Raw genomic sequence first — 17,328 nt, 5'->3', positions numbered from 1 at the left:
CTATTATGATATTATTCAAGTACCTAGCGCAAATACGCATATAAATTTAAAACTCAGACCTGTTTTTCTTTCAGCAATTTTAATCTAGACAATAATGGTAGACCGGCTCCAATAGGTGATATGCATTTGTCTCCATTTTTACTGCCGGACGTCGTTTCTCCAGTATCCTTAAAGTAAATTTGTTATTTGTTATACCACTATTATTGTCATCTATAACCTGTCAAATACAGTGAATACTTACATCTTGATTTATATGTTGAGAGTCATCACTTTCAACCCTAGCCATTCTTTTGAGAGTTTTTCCATCCACAGATGATCTTTTTTCACCTGTTAATGCTTGGAGTTCCAGTGATTCACCTGAACGCCGACCTGCTCTAGACCTGCTACGAATAGCATTTCGGATACCCTGAAAATAAATGATTGTGTTCATTAATATTTCACGCTGGCCATCATGTTTCAATATTACGATAGTTTCATTGAGCATGCTTAGTATGCAAAAGCTCTTACAGGTACCTTGACATCACTGCGGAGTTTGTGCACTATTCTTTTTGACGTTTTGTCGTCTCCACCTTTGTCAGGGCTGATTTCGCCTATTTGTAAATACATTCCAATTAGTTAATTCTTAGTTTTTATGACTTACTTTATCAAAGATAGCGGAAGCTGGAGCTCATTACTTGACATTGTTTTTATACATAAAGATAGTAAATTGTAAGTTTTGATAGCCATTGCGATCATTGATTTCTCTATGATATTACCTTTACCTTTGACCTTTTGCCTTGACATGCTTTTTACTTCTTGTAACCTCTTCCTTCCCAAAGTCTGCAAAATGTCTTGTGCCTCTGGATAGTCCTTCATCGCTGCCAGTACGTCTTCTCGAGATAGCGAAAATAACTCAGAGTATCCCACAGAACGCACGTCTGCTGTACGCCTATAGTTTACATGTAAAATATGGTAAAAATATAATACTCGAAAGCAACCCATAATAACATAACAAGGCATACTATCAATAATATTGTTCCATCCATTTTTAGGGTTCCGTAGCCAAATGGCATAAAACGGAACCCTTATAGTTTCGCCATGTCCGTCTGTCTGTCTGTCTGTCTGTCCGAGGCTTTGCTCCGTGGTCGTTAGTGCTAGAAAGCTGAAATTTGGCATGGATATATAAATCAATAAAGCCGACAAAGTCGTACAATAAAATCTAAAAATTTAATTTTTTAGGGTACCTCCCCTACACGTAAAGTGGGGGTGAATTTTTTTTTTCGTTTCAACCCTAGAGTGTGGGGTATCGTTGGAAAGGTCTTTCAAAACTAATAGGGGTTTTCAAGAAACATTTTTTGATAAAGTGAATATATTCGGAGATAATCGCTCCGAAAAAAAAAAAAAATGTGTCCCCCCCCCTCTATTTTTTGAACCATAGGTCCAAAAAATATGAAAAAAATCGTAGAAGTAGAGCTTAAGATAGACATTAAATGAAAACTATAGCAGATATGATCAGTTTAGCTGTTTTTGAGTTATCGCAAAAAGTTTTCCCTTCATAGTAAAAATACTTAATTTAATTAGGTACTGATTATGCAAATTTGCCTATTTGTTTAACTCGGGTGAAAGGTACCGTTTCATCCCTTGGTTAACAATTTACTATAGTTTAAGCTCCAGTTTAGCTTATTGTGACGGAAGAGTAACTACGGAACCCTACACTGAGCGTGGCCCGACATGCTCTTGGCCGGTTATTATATGTAATATGTATGTGTAAGACACGTATCTTATAAGTTCATGTTTACATAAAGCTTGTAAACCATTGTAGCAGAGATTATTAAACAAACACTCACTTATTAAGTCCATCTAGGTTCAAAATTCCTATTTCACCAAAAAAGTCTCCTGCCTTCATAGTTGTGAGGACCCGTCCGGTTTCTGATATAACCTCCAATATGCCATCAGCTATGATAAACATCTCTCGGGCAACTTCACCTGCAGAAAACAAAATAAATAATGTTATTTCCAAAAACGGATTCCATAAAAATAATGCTCATTTCGGAACACGCTTACCTTTCCTACAGATCGAGTCCCCCGGGGTGAAAATGTAGGCTTTCATCTTTAATACGAGGTCGTGCAGGAATTCTGGTTGGCACTCTTGGAAAATTGTAACCTGAGAATTTCCAATCATTAAATATTTTAGTTACGTGTCAGTCGAATCAGATTTATAAAAAAAATAATTAATGGACGGTACCAATAAATACTGTCTTGCTGACCTATAAAATCTTCATTTCTAAAGGTATAAAAATATCTATTACTGGATACACAGTCACTTTAATGCGTCCAAAAAAAAACAGTAACTAATTTAGGTACTATGTAAATAAAGGTAGCAACAGGCGGTCTATATGTATTTTTAAAGGAATCCCTACGAGTACCTAATTTCGAGAATAAAAGATGTAATGTGCCCGATCAAAGAAGCATTGGAGCAAAACGCTATTGAATGTTAATATTCGCGGGTCGTGTTGATTACAACAGTCCCTTTATATTTATTTGATATTTGTTGCATAAAAGATTTCCTACATATTTTTTGTAAGCAATAAGACTTTATACCATTTTCTTAAGGGCATTACACACGGTGCTTAAGATGCCTGGATATAAAATATTATATTATCGTAAGGTATCACACACTGTTAAGATAATATATACCTACGCTCTATATCTTAAGATAGTGAAGTATTATAATTCTTAAGCGTTTTATGTTTGAATAAAGATTATTTAAGGTGGATGTTAAGATATATTTCGCATCTCAAGATGACTATATTTTAAGATAATGTAATATGAAAATATATAGTATCTTAGCCGTCTATGATAGTTCATACAAACTGTAGAGTTAGCGATATTTTATCTTAAGATAAAATATTATAGTATTTTTGCCGTGTGTGACGCCTTTTATTCTCTAATACCTGTCAACACTAGAGAACAGTAGAAAATATTATAGGCGGTGTATCTCACAAATTACCTTTTTAAGAACGCTCAAATTGACATGCAATGCGAGTTCTGTCTTGAGCTTGTCAGGCAGGAGGCCTAGGGCTGTGTTGATGTCACCACCACCCTGAATTCGGCCTCGCGACCAGGAGTAGTCGTACCAACGGAGCACCCGCCGCTTCATGCCTCCTGGAACCTACACAGACAAACGATAAATGTATTTATTAAATGGAACTATTCAAAATTACAAAGAATAGCTTAATCTTGACAGAAAGTTAGATTAATATTGACATTACTCGCAGCTCCTTTACTAAAATTGGTTTCGTATATTTCGTTTAAAAAAAAACGCTTTAGCACGTGCAGATGATAAAAAAAAAACAAAAAAAAAACAATTTATTCATGGAATGCCATTCTCATGTTAATTTAACGGTAACTGCGTTTACCAAGACGGTTCATAATTTACGAGTAACAACATTCATGATGATGGTCTTGAACTCGTACTTTGAAAATCGATATGCCTATAAAAATGTTATATGTCAAAATTCATGATATTAAGGGTCTGTTTCAATGTCTAAGTAAAGTCCTGAATAAGCTACTTGCCACTTATCTGACGAATAAAGTTATCGTTGGCGTTTCACAATCTTCAAATAAGCTTAACTGGTAGATAAAGTGCTAAGTTTTATCTGGCAGTTAATTTATTTGTTAATTAGTTAATCCAATACTTTACTTAAACTTTGTGAAACAGACCATAAAAATGAACAATTAACAAAAGTGTTTACCAAATTGTTGCGTGTCTTGCAAATTGATTTTAATCTATCCGATGATTTTAATTGATAATAATTTATAATTGTACTAAACCTAAACGACCCGTATTGGGACCGTGCGAAGTGCGTGGTGGGGGTAAGTAAAGCGATCCCAGCGCATAAGGTGGTAAAAATTTTAACTAACTGCGGATAGCGTCTTTAACATTTCGTACAATTATATGGATCGAAATGAAACTTTGATTTACGATTACTCCTGAAATATTCATTTAAATTGTATGGTGTAAGGGACCATTGTAATCTGTATGAAATGCTTAATATAACTAACGTATTTATTTTGATAATTGGTAATAATATATCCATGTAAATAGCTTTGCAAATGCCACATATTACGTGATCTTTTTCTAGAAGTTAAGAATGGATATAGTAAGTTATCCTTAAAAGATAGACATTTAACATCGCGGACTTTTTTGTAGACCTATGAATGAGAAACAACCCCACCATACATTGTGTTATTATAGCTCAACCGGATTAGGCAGCGTTTTCGATTAAAGCTCCTAGCCAGCGTGATTTTTTCCGACAACATCGTTATATATCAAACAACTTACACAAAACCTTAACAAGTTATATACTTAAGCCTTCCTCAAGAATCACTCTATTGATAGATGAAAGTCGTATGAAAATCCGTTCAGTAGTTTTTAGTTTTGGAGTAGTTTTATAAGATGTAGTGAATTGACGTTTTCCCCTAGACTTGCGGACACTAGGTTGCGTGACAGTCGTGCACGCTCCCAATACCTTATTTTTTATTCTTAACGTCTTCTTACCGTTCAGTTTAAGTGGCGAATGATAAGTGGTTAAAATATAATTACCTTATGGTGCCTCATGTAAGTCTTTGCACCGTCAAGCAGTCTCTCAAACTCCAGCCTATTGGCGTTCCTGTTCGTGATGACATTGCCCACTTGCCCAACAATGGTAGCGAAAATAAACACACCGATCAAGTAGCTTACTATTGTAAACACGTATCTGAAATAGACACGAAAAATATCATTATACAGTGTGAGAAGGAAGGTTTACTATTGATACTAAAATGCATGATGAAATTTTAGACTCTTTTGTATGTAATTTTATTAGATTATTAGATGCAAAAGGTCAATTTTTTAAAGAATAAGAAATTAGATGAGCATGATGTACACAATAAAAGTGGAAAAAATGAAACAAAAAAAAGGTATCTACAAAAAGTTGTGACAAAACAGATAAAGTGCAAAGTTTTCGAACAGTTGCAAATATACAAAACACCCCAAAGCATATACAGATAGAAAACGATACGATTACAATATGGCGGTTACAATCAATGAAGGCTGTTCGAAAACTTTCAAAAACTTCGCGTCAGTTTCGATATCGATGAGTAAAGGAAAAATAACAAATAAAAAGACAATTTCATAAAAGAACTAGTCACATTTATCGTCGTTACCCAAAGTTTGTCGCCGTGAAGCGAACAGCCTCCAAATTTCTGCCGCCGCCATTTTAAGACTATGAATACTTCACATGGGCTGTTTCCCTTCAAATTTATATTGACAGCACAGCGGTTCATATAATTAATTCGTATATTTTGATGCAAATCAGGTACCATCGTCCACGACATTAATTATTCGTAAATTTTATTGCAAAGACAATAAGGTCTACCAATAGTTGTAGTCCGTTTTTATCGGGTTAGAAATTGTATAACCTTAAAAGTAGTGGTAGCTTTTTCCCTCCAAAATCAAATCTGAAAAACTATGCACTGAATTATATCATAGGAACCCTAGCATTTCGGAAGAAAGAAAATTAATTACCACTACTTTTGAGGATACAAACATTTTAACGTTGAAAAAGACGGGGTAGATAAGTAGTTTTTATTTATTTATTTTCAACTATTCACGTCAGATGAGATAAGTGCGCCTTATAGGCTCGTCACCGTGGAACATTTGGCTTAGCTAGTCAGAGAAATAATGACCAAGATAAAAGTGTATTTAATTCATAACCACGTGATTTTGATTTCTACAAATCTGCACCAGACTCAGACGGTTGTTGTACCAAACGAACTTAAGCTTACTCATACTTTTTTTCACTAAAACTTTATTTTTTACTTAGGTAAGCTGATTGTAAAAGGACCAAGTTAAACGAAATGTATTCAATCTATATAAAGTACATTTTGAATCAGGACCTTTTCCGCTAAGTAAATAATCGGATTGTCAACGGTGTCCTTTTGTGGACTGTACCCTTTTCCATTAACATTTGGTTATTGGGTATATCTATATCAAAGTTTCGCAATTTCCATGGTTTTTGTCCAGTCCTTGTTTTCGAGGCAGCCTACGTTAAATTTGAAAGAAACAGCCAAGTGAAATATTTTAACAGGATATTATGGGACGTACACAATACCTACATTATTAAGTTATAACACGGTGCGACTGGTCAGATCATGTGTACTATATTGATAGAATTAGAAGTTATTAAATCTTTTTTCTTATTATTAAATTTTATACAGTACCACAAAGAAGAACACGAAGATAAATAATAATCTCATTTTTTTTAACACAAGGAAACCTGTTTATAATTTAAGCGCAACGGCAAAGCCACATCTTTTTGTGTACAAGTTAAATTTTCTTTCAAAATTTAAGGTTTGGTTTAGACCAAAATGTGTAATAAACAAAACGGCAGCGTCATATTGTATAACGATTGAGTCTTAGACATTGCGGGAGTAAAACAATGAATTTAATCGAGCTGAAAATGGAACGTGGCGGCTGGCTTGTCGGATGTCGACATTACCGTTTTCCGGAATCTGTAATTAAAAATCTTGTCGCATAAGTTCGTATTCTTCTCTCCCTCTCACTGAGCGAGATGGATGTGCGTGCTCGGGACCGCGGATATCATGTTTATGAATTTTAAATTTTTGGGTGTTTTAATAATAAAAAAGTACCTGATCGTTGAGTTCCCTCAAACATGTTATTGCCAATTTTTATATTTTTAGCTTTTGTGAAATATTTGTTATACTTTTTTAGTGTATTTTTGACATTTGTTCGTGATTTTCTTCTATCAAACGAATAAAAAAAAATCGGGATTCGAATCCCTGAAGTCCCTAGAGGAAATCCTCAAGATTGCTAATTTGGCAACCGTATCTAAAAAAGCGCTACGACTTTTCAATTACTCCCTCGGAACCTACTGCATCTTAAGATAATTGGTGGTTTGACGTGTTCTGGACGTTCAATTTTTAAGGAACCTCGATACGAAAGAAGAAAATGAATAAGTCTATGAACGTATGTAACTATGTCTGTCATCAATTCATCATCGTATCAGCCCTTTATCGCCCACTACTGAGCATAGCATAGGCCTCTCTTCCAGTACGCCACTTGTCCCAGTCCTGAGCTAATCTCATCCAGAAGTGACCCGCAATCTGTCAAATGTCATCCACCCAAAGAGCCTACGGACGCCAGGGGCTTCTTTCATCCGAAAGCGGCCACCATTTCGTTAACAATAGTCCACCTGCCATCACTCTGCCTAGCAACATGTCCCGCCCAACTCTATTTTAGTTTGGTAATGACACAATGACGCAATACACAACTATGTCTAGTTGTGTCGCAAATGTATCTCAGTATTTTGCACGACACAGTAGGAAGAGACTCTTTTTCATTTGTATTAGGGAATTTTGATACTAAGGCGTCAAGGTTTTAAGTTCCTTGTGAATTTGTGATTCAAAGATAAGTGACAAGAGAAGAAATATTGAAAATAAAGTTTATCTGTTACTTATAAACTTTTAGAATATACCTATATAGTGTTTAAATACTTAGGTATATAGGTATATCTTTTTTTTGTTTTACTTTCGCTTTTAACAATTTCGCGGTTCTGGTTCCCAGAAAACCAGTTTTCATTATGTTTTCATCGATGTACTTTGATAAAATGGATACAAAAAAATATGCATCCGAATTTCCCAAAAGCCCTTTTCAGTTAATGAGGGTAATGCTAGGTGGCAGTTGTAAATAAATATTCCATGAAACCAACAATGTTGATATTGTTACAAAATTTTACAGTCTATTTATCTGCGGCAAATGAGCTGATGATCAATAGTTATTTACGATACAAGTACGGAAAGTAGGAAATTAGCAACGAGTGGCGGTAAATTAAAACACGACCGATGGAAGGAAGGGGGTGTTGATTCATTACTATACACGTTCAGCAATGAATTACATTGCAAATTTAATTAGTTAATTACATACAACAGCTCATTTTATACCAAAATATACTCACAGTTGCAATTTAAGTTAAATTACATATTTAGATGGAACTAAATTTTAAGTGAAAATAATGATAATAACGGGCGCCGGTTTTATTTTTAATTTTTTTTTTCTCTTATGTAATAAAATTTTGACGACCGGTCTGGCCTCGTGGGCCCTATGAAGCCGATGGTCCCGGGTTCAAATCTTGGTAAGGACATTTATTTGTGTGATGAACACAAATATTTGTTCCTGAGTTATGGGCGTTTTCTATGTATTTAAGTATTTATAAATAATTATATATTATATATATCGTTGTCTAAGTACCCACAACACAAGCCTTAATGAGCTTAGTGTGGGGCTTAGTCAATTTGTGAAATAATGTCCTATAATATTTATTTATTAATATAAATATTTAATTTATATCGTGTATATTATTTTTTGGATGTGTAATGGCGAAATTTTGGATGTGTGATTGATTTTATTTGTATCTGTATGTGTTTATTATTATTATTTGTATCTCCATTACAAACTCTCGGGTGTTCAAGCCCGGTCATTTATAAGGCGTGCGTGGGAATATAGATCCAACACGTAGAGGCCATTTGGAGAGCTTTGATGTCATGTAGAACGCCTGCTGGAACCCATTCATGTCATGGGTACATAAATAGATAGCCATAAACCGGTTTCAGCAGGCATTTGAGGCTATTGCAGGAAAATAGAAAGAGTCCTGGTCTATGATTTGAATTTGGGTGGAAAATAAGACTGGGCTATTGCTCAGAGTTCCGGACACCTGCCATAACATTGTGATATACAGTGTTATCAAGGCAGGCGGTGACTCGCCACTCGCTAGATGGGCACCTGAATTGATGCGCCATCGTAAACACGGCCAGGCGCAACACCGGCGTGAGCGGCTCAGGGGTGTCGAGAGGTGTGCTGCGCTTTCTCCGAAGTTACTCGCGGCGTTATGCCCTTTAACAGTTCCACCCCTGGAGCGTATAGCTCTAACGTCTCCCCTCTGGACGGCCACTTAAGGCAAGCCAGAGCTGAGAGTCCTACGGGTCCCCTTGCGGTTCCACTCCGACCGACGAAGACACGCCGGAGACGGAGACCCTGACCGACCCTCTGGAGCACTCGGGTCCGTGGGGTCGTTACTCCCCAACAGCTTGCCACAAGCTGCCCTGCGGTTTTATTATTATTATTTTGTAATTCGACGTTTAGAGACTTTATACATCTCTAAGTAATAATAATTCGTTACTTACTTTTACTTTTACTTTAAACAATAATACTTTAGTTTGCATTAATATTTTCAATGAATTGTATTTTATAATTGTTGATGTGCTTGTTTTTGCTTGTATGTAAATTCCATGTTGACGTGTAAAAGTGCCCTTGTGGCCTATTTGCTGAATAAATGTTGTAGTTGAAATAAAAAGTAAAAAAAAGTTGTGTAAGTTTAAGTTTTAGGGTACCCAAACTCTTTGGTCTGGACGTATGTATTTGGATTGTGTATACGTTCAGTATGTGGATTACGTTCAGAAATAAATTTAAAAAAGTTGGAAAAGTAAAAACCACTAGTTCTCAGAAAGCAACTTTGCGAACGCTAAACAGCTACGTAAAGTAGCACTTTAAATAAAGTTATTTTTCTACGAATTTACCGATATAAAATTGTATTAATAATATTACGTTGATAGGTAGAAATGTAGGAATGCAATGATTATTGGACATTAACAGAATACATATTATTTAAAGTTACATTTTAACTTTTAACTTGTAATTAAAATCAGACCGAGCACAGTCGAGTTCATAAATAGGTATACATTACTTCACTTTAATCAATTATAATAAGGTGGATAAATGTGTAAATATTTATGAACTCGACTGTACATAAGACTTAAGTTGTGTTAACGTCGAGTCTAACTGTCACTTTCCTGACAAGCTATATGGAATTTGACATATTATGAACCGTCAGTTTTGTGACGATTGCTGACCGGCCGTTAATAGTGCACAGTTAGATTATGTGCGGAAAGAGAAAAGTCGTAGACTGTAACGGAACCTACGACTCTTCTCAGACCGTACAAACTCTAAGTGAAAACGCCCATTAATCTAATTCTAATTTTAGTGACTAAATTGGTTACACTGGTTTTACATCTAGTTATACCTAAATACTACAAAAAATATAACTTAGCTTACCTACCTACTCAAGTACCGATAGTAAAAATCCAGGTTTCCCTAAAAAAATCTCGCAAATGACGTCCTTAGGTTAGGACTAACATTTGTCTCTCGTAACTACCGCCGCTGTGCTATAGGCCGCCGAATCACGCTGGTCTCAGCAAAATGGACCTAACAGCATAGGGCAGTTAGATCAAATAACTAAACTGCTTTTTAGTTACCTTCGTGCTAGTCACTAAAAGCGTATGGGTCTGCATTAAGGATCATTTTGCCGTGCGCAGTAATTTTTTTGCCATGTCGTCATGGACATTAAGGGTTTAATAAAATTTCTCTGAGGCGTTCGAAGTCTGCCCGGATATTGAAATAAAGTTAGCGTACGTCACCGCCATTAGTTTATTAAGGCTTTTCATAAGTTATAAAACATCACACTTTATGACCAAGATAGACTGACTGATCCATATAATAAAGTTTTCTGTTGATGATATTTGTAAAAGTAGGTATTTATCTGTAAGATTATTTTAGTATTAACATTGTAATGATTCTACCCTCACATAATTTTAAGATCCTTGTAACTCTCAATATGACAACAACGATTTTAATAATCAGTTACGAGTTCAAAATATTATATATATACTTGTGGCTCTGTGTGCTGTAGACCTTGTGAACTCAATTCTCAATTTTTAGCAATTTAAAAAAAATAGAAAAAACTCGAAAAGCCTGAGAATTTTATATAGCTATCGAGAATTATATATAATGCTCACTAAATCTCACGAGAATCGGTTAAATAACGCTACCTGTAGACGAAAACATCCGGAGATGGGTGAATTGCAAAAAAAATGTAGTTAAGCGTAGTTAAGGACCTGTGATTAGTCTTAAGTTAACTGTTTAAATTGTATTGTATTCAATGTACTTAATTAACATGAGTTTATAGCATATGCCAATACACTTTTATGCGTGTAACTTTAAACTGTTTAATTGTCGTAACACAGTGGAGTCAGTTAAATTAAGACTAAATACACCTCCTTAACTATGTACAATATTTATGCAATTTACCCAGTTTCGAAATGATTTTAGCCTTAGTTGAAACGGAGGCCTTCGCTTCAGTTCGCTCAATAAATAATTATGATGTCAAATAGGTTACGATATGCCAGTGCACTTTCGACAGGTTTGCTACGAATATTTCCAAATTCTAAATCTTACTTTCTTTTTAACATCAATCTTAGTTAGCTATACTCTTAGTTTTGATTTATAAATTTTGCTCAGGCCTTAAAATAAAGTACTAAATTAATAAAGATTATATCGGATAAGAACAAAATATTGTTGCGTCAACAACATTTGTTAGTAAACTAAACGGATACCAATAATATTACAAGACTTAGGTACTCACTTGAGTTTATCAGGGCATTTCTATGAAAAACATTATTGGAATCGTCTTTAATCGTTCCTTTGCGTTATGTGAGCTTGCCTTATATTCCCACTGCTCTTGAGTCAATCATGATGTCGGATCAGTGTGATTGCTCTTACATTTTGGAACAACTATGCGATAATCGAAGCTTCTACACAGGTTCTGAATCAGAACTTCTGATAAGTGTTCGAGTCGCCTGGACTTAGGAAGTGATTGGATTAACACCCCTGTGCTTTGAAATTTAATAGACTACGCGTTCCAACGTCGGCGTCTACGTAAGTATATTAGTGACGGGATGGCATTTCCGCTAGTAATGCGAGAAAATGGCTGTTATAAATAACCTTTATGAGAAAACCAATAATGTGGATATACAAATATATGTATATGTATGAGATAAATTAGACATCTATCGATGTATGTATAATATAGTGATACTTAAGTAATATCGAAAAATGTCGTATTTTTGCATGTTTTATTTTGTATAATTATGTACCTTTATTATATCGCACAGGGGTTGGATACCGGTATTTCCTTCATACAATTAACCGGTTAATGATTTCAGTTTATCGTAAACCGTGACTTTTTGTTCTTTTTAATAATAATAATAATTCAGCCTATATACGTCCCACTGCTGGGCACAGGCCTCCCCTCATGCGCGAGAGGGCTTGGGCTATAGTACCCACGCTAGCCCAATGCGGATTGGGGACTTCATATACACCTTTGAGTTTCTTTGCAGATGTATGCAGGTTTCCTCACAATGGTTTTTGTTCTTTATATCATTAATTTAGATTTAGGCTAAAAACACCCATTTTAACATAAATAGAAAAATATAAAGTATCTAAGAAAGATATTCTAAATACCGCCTACGATTCCTGCCGTATGCTTTTGAAAGATTTTTTTATATTGCATACCTGTCTAAATATTATTTATTTATTATGAATTTTATCCCACATCAAAAGAGGTACAAATGGCGGACTTAATGTCTTATGGATTTAGATTATTTTTCTTATTTAGGTACACCTAAATTGCTCTCTACATCTTGCGTAAGTTCGAGAAAGTTATAGCGTTATTTACCAAAAGTGGCAGTGATTTAAACATGTAATATAAAATACTAGCTGTCGCTAGTTCTTTGAAATAGATAAAGTACTTAATAGCTCAAGTACATCTAAGCCATCCATTATGCGGTACAAAACCAAGTTTATAGTCCCCCTAACCGCTCCCTTGGCGAGCCAGTGTCAAGAAAATTTTCTTCACGATCCGCTTTTCCTTATTATCTGGTAACAAGTTTCTACGCACTTCTATATAACTGGCGAGATGGTAAACAACTTTATTGCGATCGGGACAATCTTACTTATCGATTGTCTCAGACAAAGCATCAGGTTTTTAGAATCCAGGACTATCATTTTCGTAGGGATGGTCATAATAGACACTGATTAACCTCATTCTAGAACTCAGTGGCGTAGCGTGAACTAATCTAGCCGTGGGCGAAACCACATCTGCGAGGCCCTTTTCACCAAGTTAATAAAAAAATTGGCTTTGCGGCCCCCTTAATGCGAGACTATGGGCGAGGGCCGCATTCACCCACGCCTAGCTACGCCACAGCAGTAGAACTCCTCTAAAGCTAAATTTGCTCCAAATTGGTAGCGGCAAAGTGCGACTACATTTCACTATAATTTTACGTTTATAGTGGCACTCCAACATTCTGTCGCTTGCTAATTCGGTGCAAAAATTAATTGGTCTGATTCTATTTGCCAAAACAAAGTAGGACAGAAGTTGAGATAGCAAATTTCAAAAATCATCCTCATGCAAAAAGGGCGACCCTTATCAAAAACTATGAAATCTCCATTGAGGTTATATTTCACGGACATGCTCTATAACTTCGGACAGTTAGGAAGGCCTTTGACCTTACAACGTTATTTATCGTCTTAAAATGAGGCTCTTCGTACATCCCTTCGTAGATTTATTGTTATCAAAACGCGTGCACGGCGCGCAGTTTTCTTAGAAGATTACAAAAAGTTGTGTCAAGATTTGAAGGGGAAATTGCCGGTATATTTTGTTTTTCTCAGAAAGTGTAATGTTCGTTGAGATATTTCGTGAAAGAGTTATGAGTTTACCGTTCAACGTAAAAAAAAAAAAAAATAATGAACCTAAGACGAAAGTATTGAAAACAATGTTTAGTTAATTTAGTACCTATTAACAAATAAATAAATATTATAGGACATCTTCGCACGAACTAAGTCCCACAGTAAGCTCAATAAGGCTTGTTTTGTGGGTACTTAGTCAACGATGTATATAATATATAAATACTTAAACACATCGAAAACACCCATGACTCAGGAACAAATATTCGTGCTCATCACACAAATAAATGCCCCTTACCAGGATTTATTTACATTTCAAGCAACGTTAGCATACACCGTGCTTTGCGAACGGTTATTACATTTTCTCTTCCTTTTGCAAACGGAAATTGTCGACTTCTTTTAACATTGAGCCCATGTAAGCTTTCAAATTCTCTTTGGTTTCTACCTACCTACGTCGGACAAATGTCCGACGTGATTTTTTCCTTTTTATAAGATAGGTGAATACAAATGTGTTTAGTATTTTCGAATTTATGTTTAATATTTGATATGAAATTAATACTACTAACAGTCGAGGAGAGTTATAACAAGCCACAAAGGCATTTTATACACCATCGCAGCCAAGTAATAGGCTAATTAAATTAGATGTTTTCAAATAATTAATTCCCAGCAAGCTGGACATCGTCTTAATATCTTTATTTATTTGGTTCTAAATGCGTGTAATGCGAGTTTTATCCATTACAGGAAGTGTGCAAAAGTTTTTGCTCTTTTCCAGTTTTATGCTTGTAGCTCGAAAACGGTATGTCCGACGGAAAAATCAAAGTTGATATCTGAGGGTTGGAAAGGCACCTTAATATGAATTTGTAAAAGGTTGTATAAAACGGCCGCCATTTTGAATTTCGTAATTAAAATTCGAAAACTTTTCACCAGTGTCCACCAATACTTGCTGGTAGCGCCATCGAAATTGATGGAGAGTTCCTTCTGCATTTAGTGGTTTATCAATCCAAAGAAACATGGTTCTCCCAAGGCTTCTAAAATTTATGCGCACCTCCGGGGATGGAGAAAACTCGGATTAGACGCATTTAGAACCAAATGAAGGTAAGTATTGAGGCGATTTCCAGCTTGCTGGGAATTAATTCCCCAGAACGCTTATTTTGGATCTAATTTAATTGGCCTAAAATCGGATTATTAATTTTATCAGATCGAAATTTAGGAAAACGATTAATTTTTGAACAAAACTGCCCGCGGGCTTCATAAAATATTATAATTTTCCGTTTGAATTGCCTTTAAAATGACTTTACTCGTATCCTTAGGTGTTTCAATTTGCTTTTAGATATGGAGTTTAGTTTTAATAAAATGAAATTGTTATAAATGGTGCTTTGATAATGACAAAAATATTCAAAGATTTATTTTAACCCCCGCATCTGAAGTTTACCTTTCCGCTAAATTCAAGGTATCGCAAAGCAAAACCGAATTCTTGATGAACATTCACACGAAACTTAGAGAAATCTCAGGTCCTTATAAAGATGACCATCCGACGTGGATGTGGCATCGGTGGGGAATCGCATCTCATGTGAAAAGATTAACAATTGATACGTACTAGCAAATTGCTACAAAAAAACTGGGCGGAATAATGTATATATCATTAAAATAGGTGAAAAATGGCATTCAGTTCAACCACATGATAACTTTGTACCAGAAGCAGGTTTGAGTTTATTGTGAGAGATTAACGAATTATGTTACACGAATTCTTTACGTCGTAGGTAAATAAATGCAATCCCGCAACGTAACATATTTTAAAATCATACGGTCATACTTCTATTACAGTCAGGTTTTTGTTGGATAAAATTATGAGTTTCGTTTAGTGTGCTAAATTCTTTGCTTAATCTAAAATCCTTTAGTGTTATTCAGTTATAAACCATGATCTGACCAATCGCGTGCGTTATGCTAGACATACCCTCGGTTAGACTTGAACTGCAGAAGGCGGGACTTGAGTCCGCGTCGCGGCAGAAATTTGGGGCCTCCTGCCGTGCTAGCACATATACAACCTTTGTGTTAATGCGAAACATGGCGCCGGTTTGACCCACAGCTATATTAGTACTATCTACTAATAAGTTATTACACATAATTAGAGTTACCATTTGTGCATGCATTCCTCTCTGAATAAAAAATCGACCATACATGAGCGTCCACATTTAGCTGAACTTTGCAACATTGTAAATGTTAAATTCGGATCGCGACTGCAGCAGCATTACTGTTGCAATATTACTGCTGCAGCGTTGACTGCGAGGGATGTCACTGACTATTTCTTTGATAAATAGCGTTGCTATCGTTATCGCATTACTGTCCCAATGTGAACGTTCAATATGTCACTCATTTGTTAATTTTATTTATTGTATATGTATTTTTCAATTAAATGGAAAGTGACGGCGCTCACGTTAGAACAGCTATGTGGGTGTATTTTCAAAAAAAAATTACGTAATTAAGCATAGTTAAGAGGCTGCGATTAGTCTTAAGTTAACTGATTCAATTGTGTTACGATAATTAACTATGTAAATTGCGTTGTATTGTATTTATTGTACTTATTTCACACATATATAAGTCTATAGCATACGATAACACACTTTTCATTCATATAACGTGAATAGAAATGGCTTAATTTTCGTAACACAAAGGAATCAATTAATTTCACTGCAGTTCTTAACTATGTAAAAAAAAATTACCCATGGATGTGGAAGCAGTTGCCATTCCAATATACCCTAAGGCGCATGTCATACATGGAAAATCTGTAGCTTATCGTTAGTCAGTTTGTAGGCATTTTAGAATCAGTCTAAGGCAACCCTAGATTTGATATAAATTCAGCACAATAATGTACAAAATCTCCCGTAATTTCCGACCAAGAAACACCGCAGTGTACAGCGTACACAACTCCGCATGGCGACACAATTACTGGGTCAGATAAGTTTGCTATTGAATTTATAGCCCACTGACGGCAGGGACTAAAGGTACAATCAAGGGTTAAAGTGTGTAAAGGCGATTTTACAATAACTTTTAGTCGATGTTATGTTACCTTATACTTTTTGTCTCAGAGTTACGAGTTTCTCATATTTGTGACAAATTTTAGAAATATGACTGTGCAAAACTGTCACAAAACTGATAATTGTTATGTGTATATGACCAGAAGTAACGTAAAAATCTTTAGTGGTTTATTACTTTAGAATTAAAAACAATCCAAAAGTACATTTTATTCTAAAAAATCATCTTAGTAATTACATTATGCGTCTTACAGCTTTTTTCTCTCTTAAATATAATAGAAGCGCGCACATGTACGCGCACCTATTTGTTTTTAAAATTATGATTCAGAGTCTAAGCGTCATTAGAAAATCCATTTTTTTATTTTATCTTAAGGGTTTGGTGTACATTTAAATTAAATATTTAGTTTATTGCGCAAATAAAAACCTATATTTATGTACTTACGTTACTCGTGTTTCAACATTCAATGTGTTTCGTGTCTGCAATTAATGCTGAAAATCTTTTTTTATTCATTTCCTTGAGCACTTAAAGTAAGAATTTATTTGATGTATAAGAGTTTTACGGGTGTGTCATATTTATTCCGAGCCAAGATCTGCTTAGAGACGTTTTGGGTTAATAATGTTTGAGCTCCGTCATGAAATTTCATATCAAAATGTTTAGATTTATTACCTATCCATGATATA

General features: G+C 35.2%; 1 protein-coding gene across 6 annotated transcripts in view; it reads right to left on the bottom strand.

The window, feature by feature from the left end:
• LOC133529010 (uncharacterized) overlaps positions 1-17,328 on the bottom strand; it is a 621,251-nt gene that overhangs the window by 8,783 nt on the left and 595,140 nt on the right. For 2 of the 6 annotated variants that reach the window (XM_061866585.1, XM_061866588.1), the window contains exons 11-19: positions 15,570-15,644; positions 4,586-4,739; positions 2,990-3,151; positions 2,044-2,143; positions 1,827-1,965; positions 762-928; positions 514-590; positions 242-406; positions 60-167 (exon numbers count right to left, since the gene is read on the bottom strand). In XM_061866585.1, the coding sequence (XP_061722569.1) occupies positions 60-167; positions 242-406; positions 514-590; positions 762-928; positions 1,827-1,965; positions 2,044-2,143; positions 2,990-3,151; positions 4,586-4,739; positions 15,570-15,644 (1,147 nt within the window). Of the gene's footprint in view, positions 1-59; positions 168-241; positions 407-507; positions 591-755; positions 929-1,826; positions 1,966-2,043; positions 2,144-2,989; positions 3,152-4,585; positions 4,740-15,569; positions 15,645-17,328 lie in introns of all 6 variants that reach the window. The other 4 variants (XM_061866587.1, XM_061866589.1, XM_061866586.1 and 1 more) reach the window with 3 other exon arrangements.

The sequence above is a fragment of the Cydia pomonella genome, chromosome 20 (assembly GCF_033807575.1).
Source record: "Cydia pomonella isolate Wapato2018A chromosome 20, ilCydPomo1, whole genome shotgun sequence".
Lineage (NCBI taxonomy): Eukaryota > Metazoa > Arthropoda > Insecta > Lepidoptera > Tortricidae > Cydia > Cydia pomonella.
The sequence above is the reverse complement of the archived record's forward strand: the minus strand, read 5'-3'. Positions and strand labels throughout refer to the sequence as shown.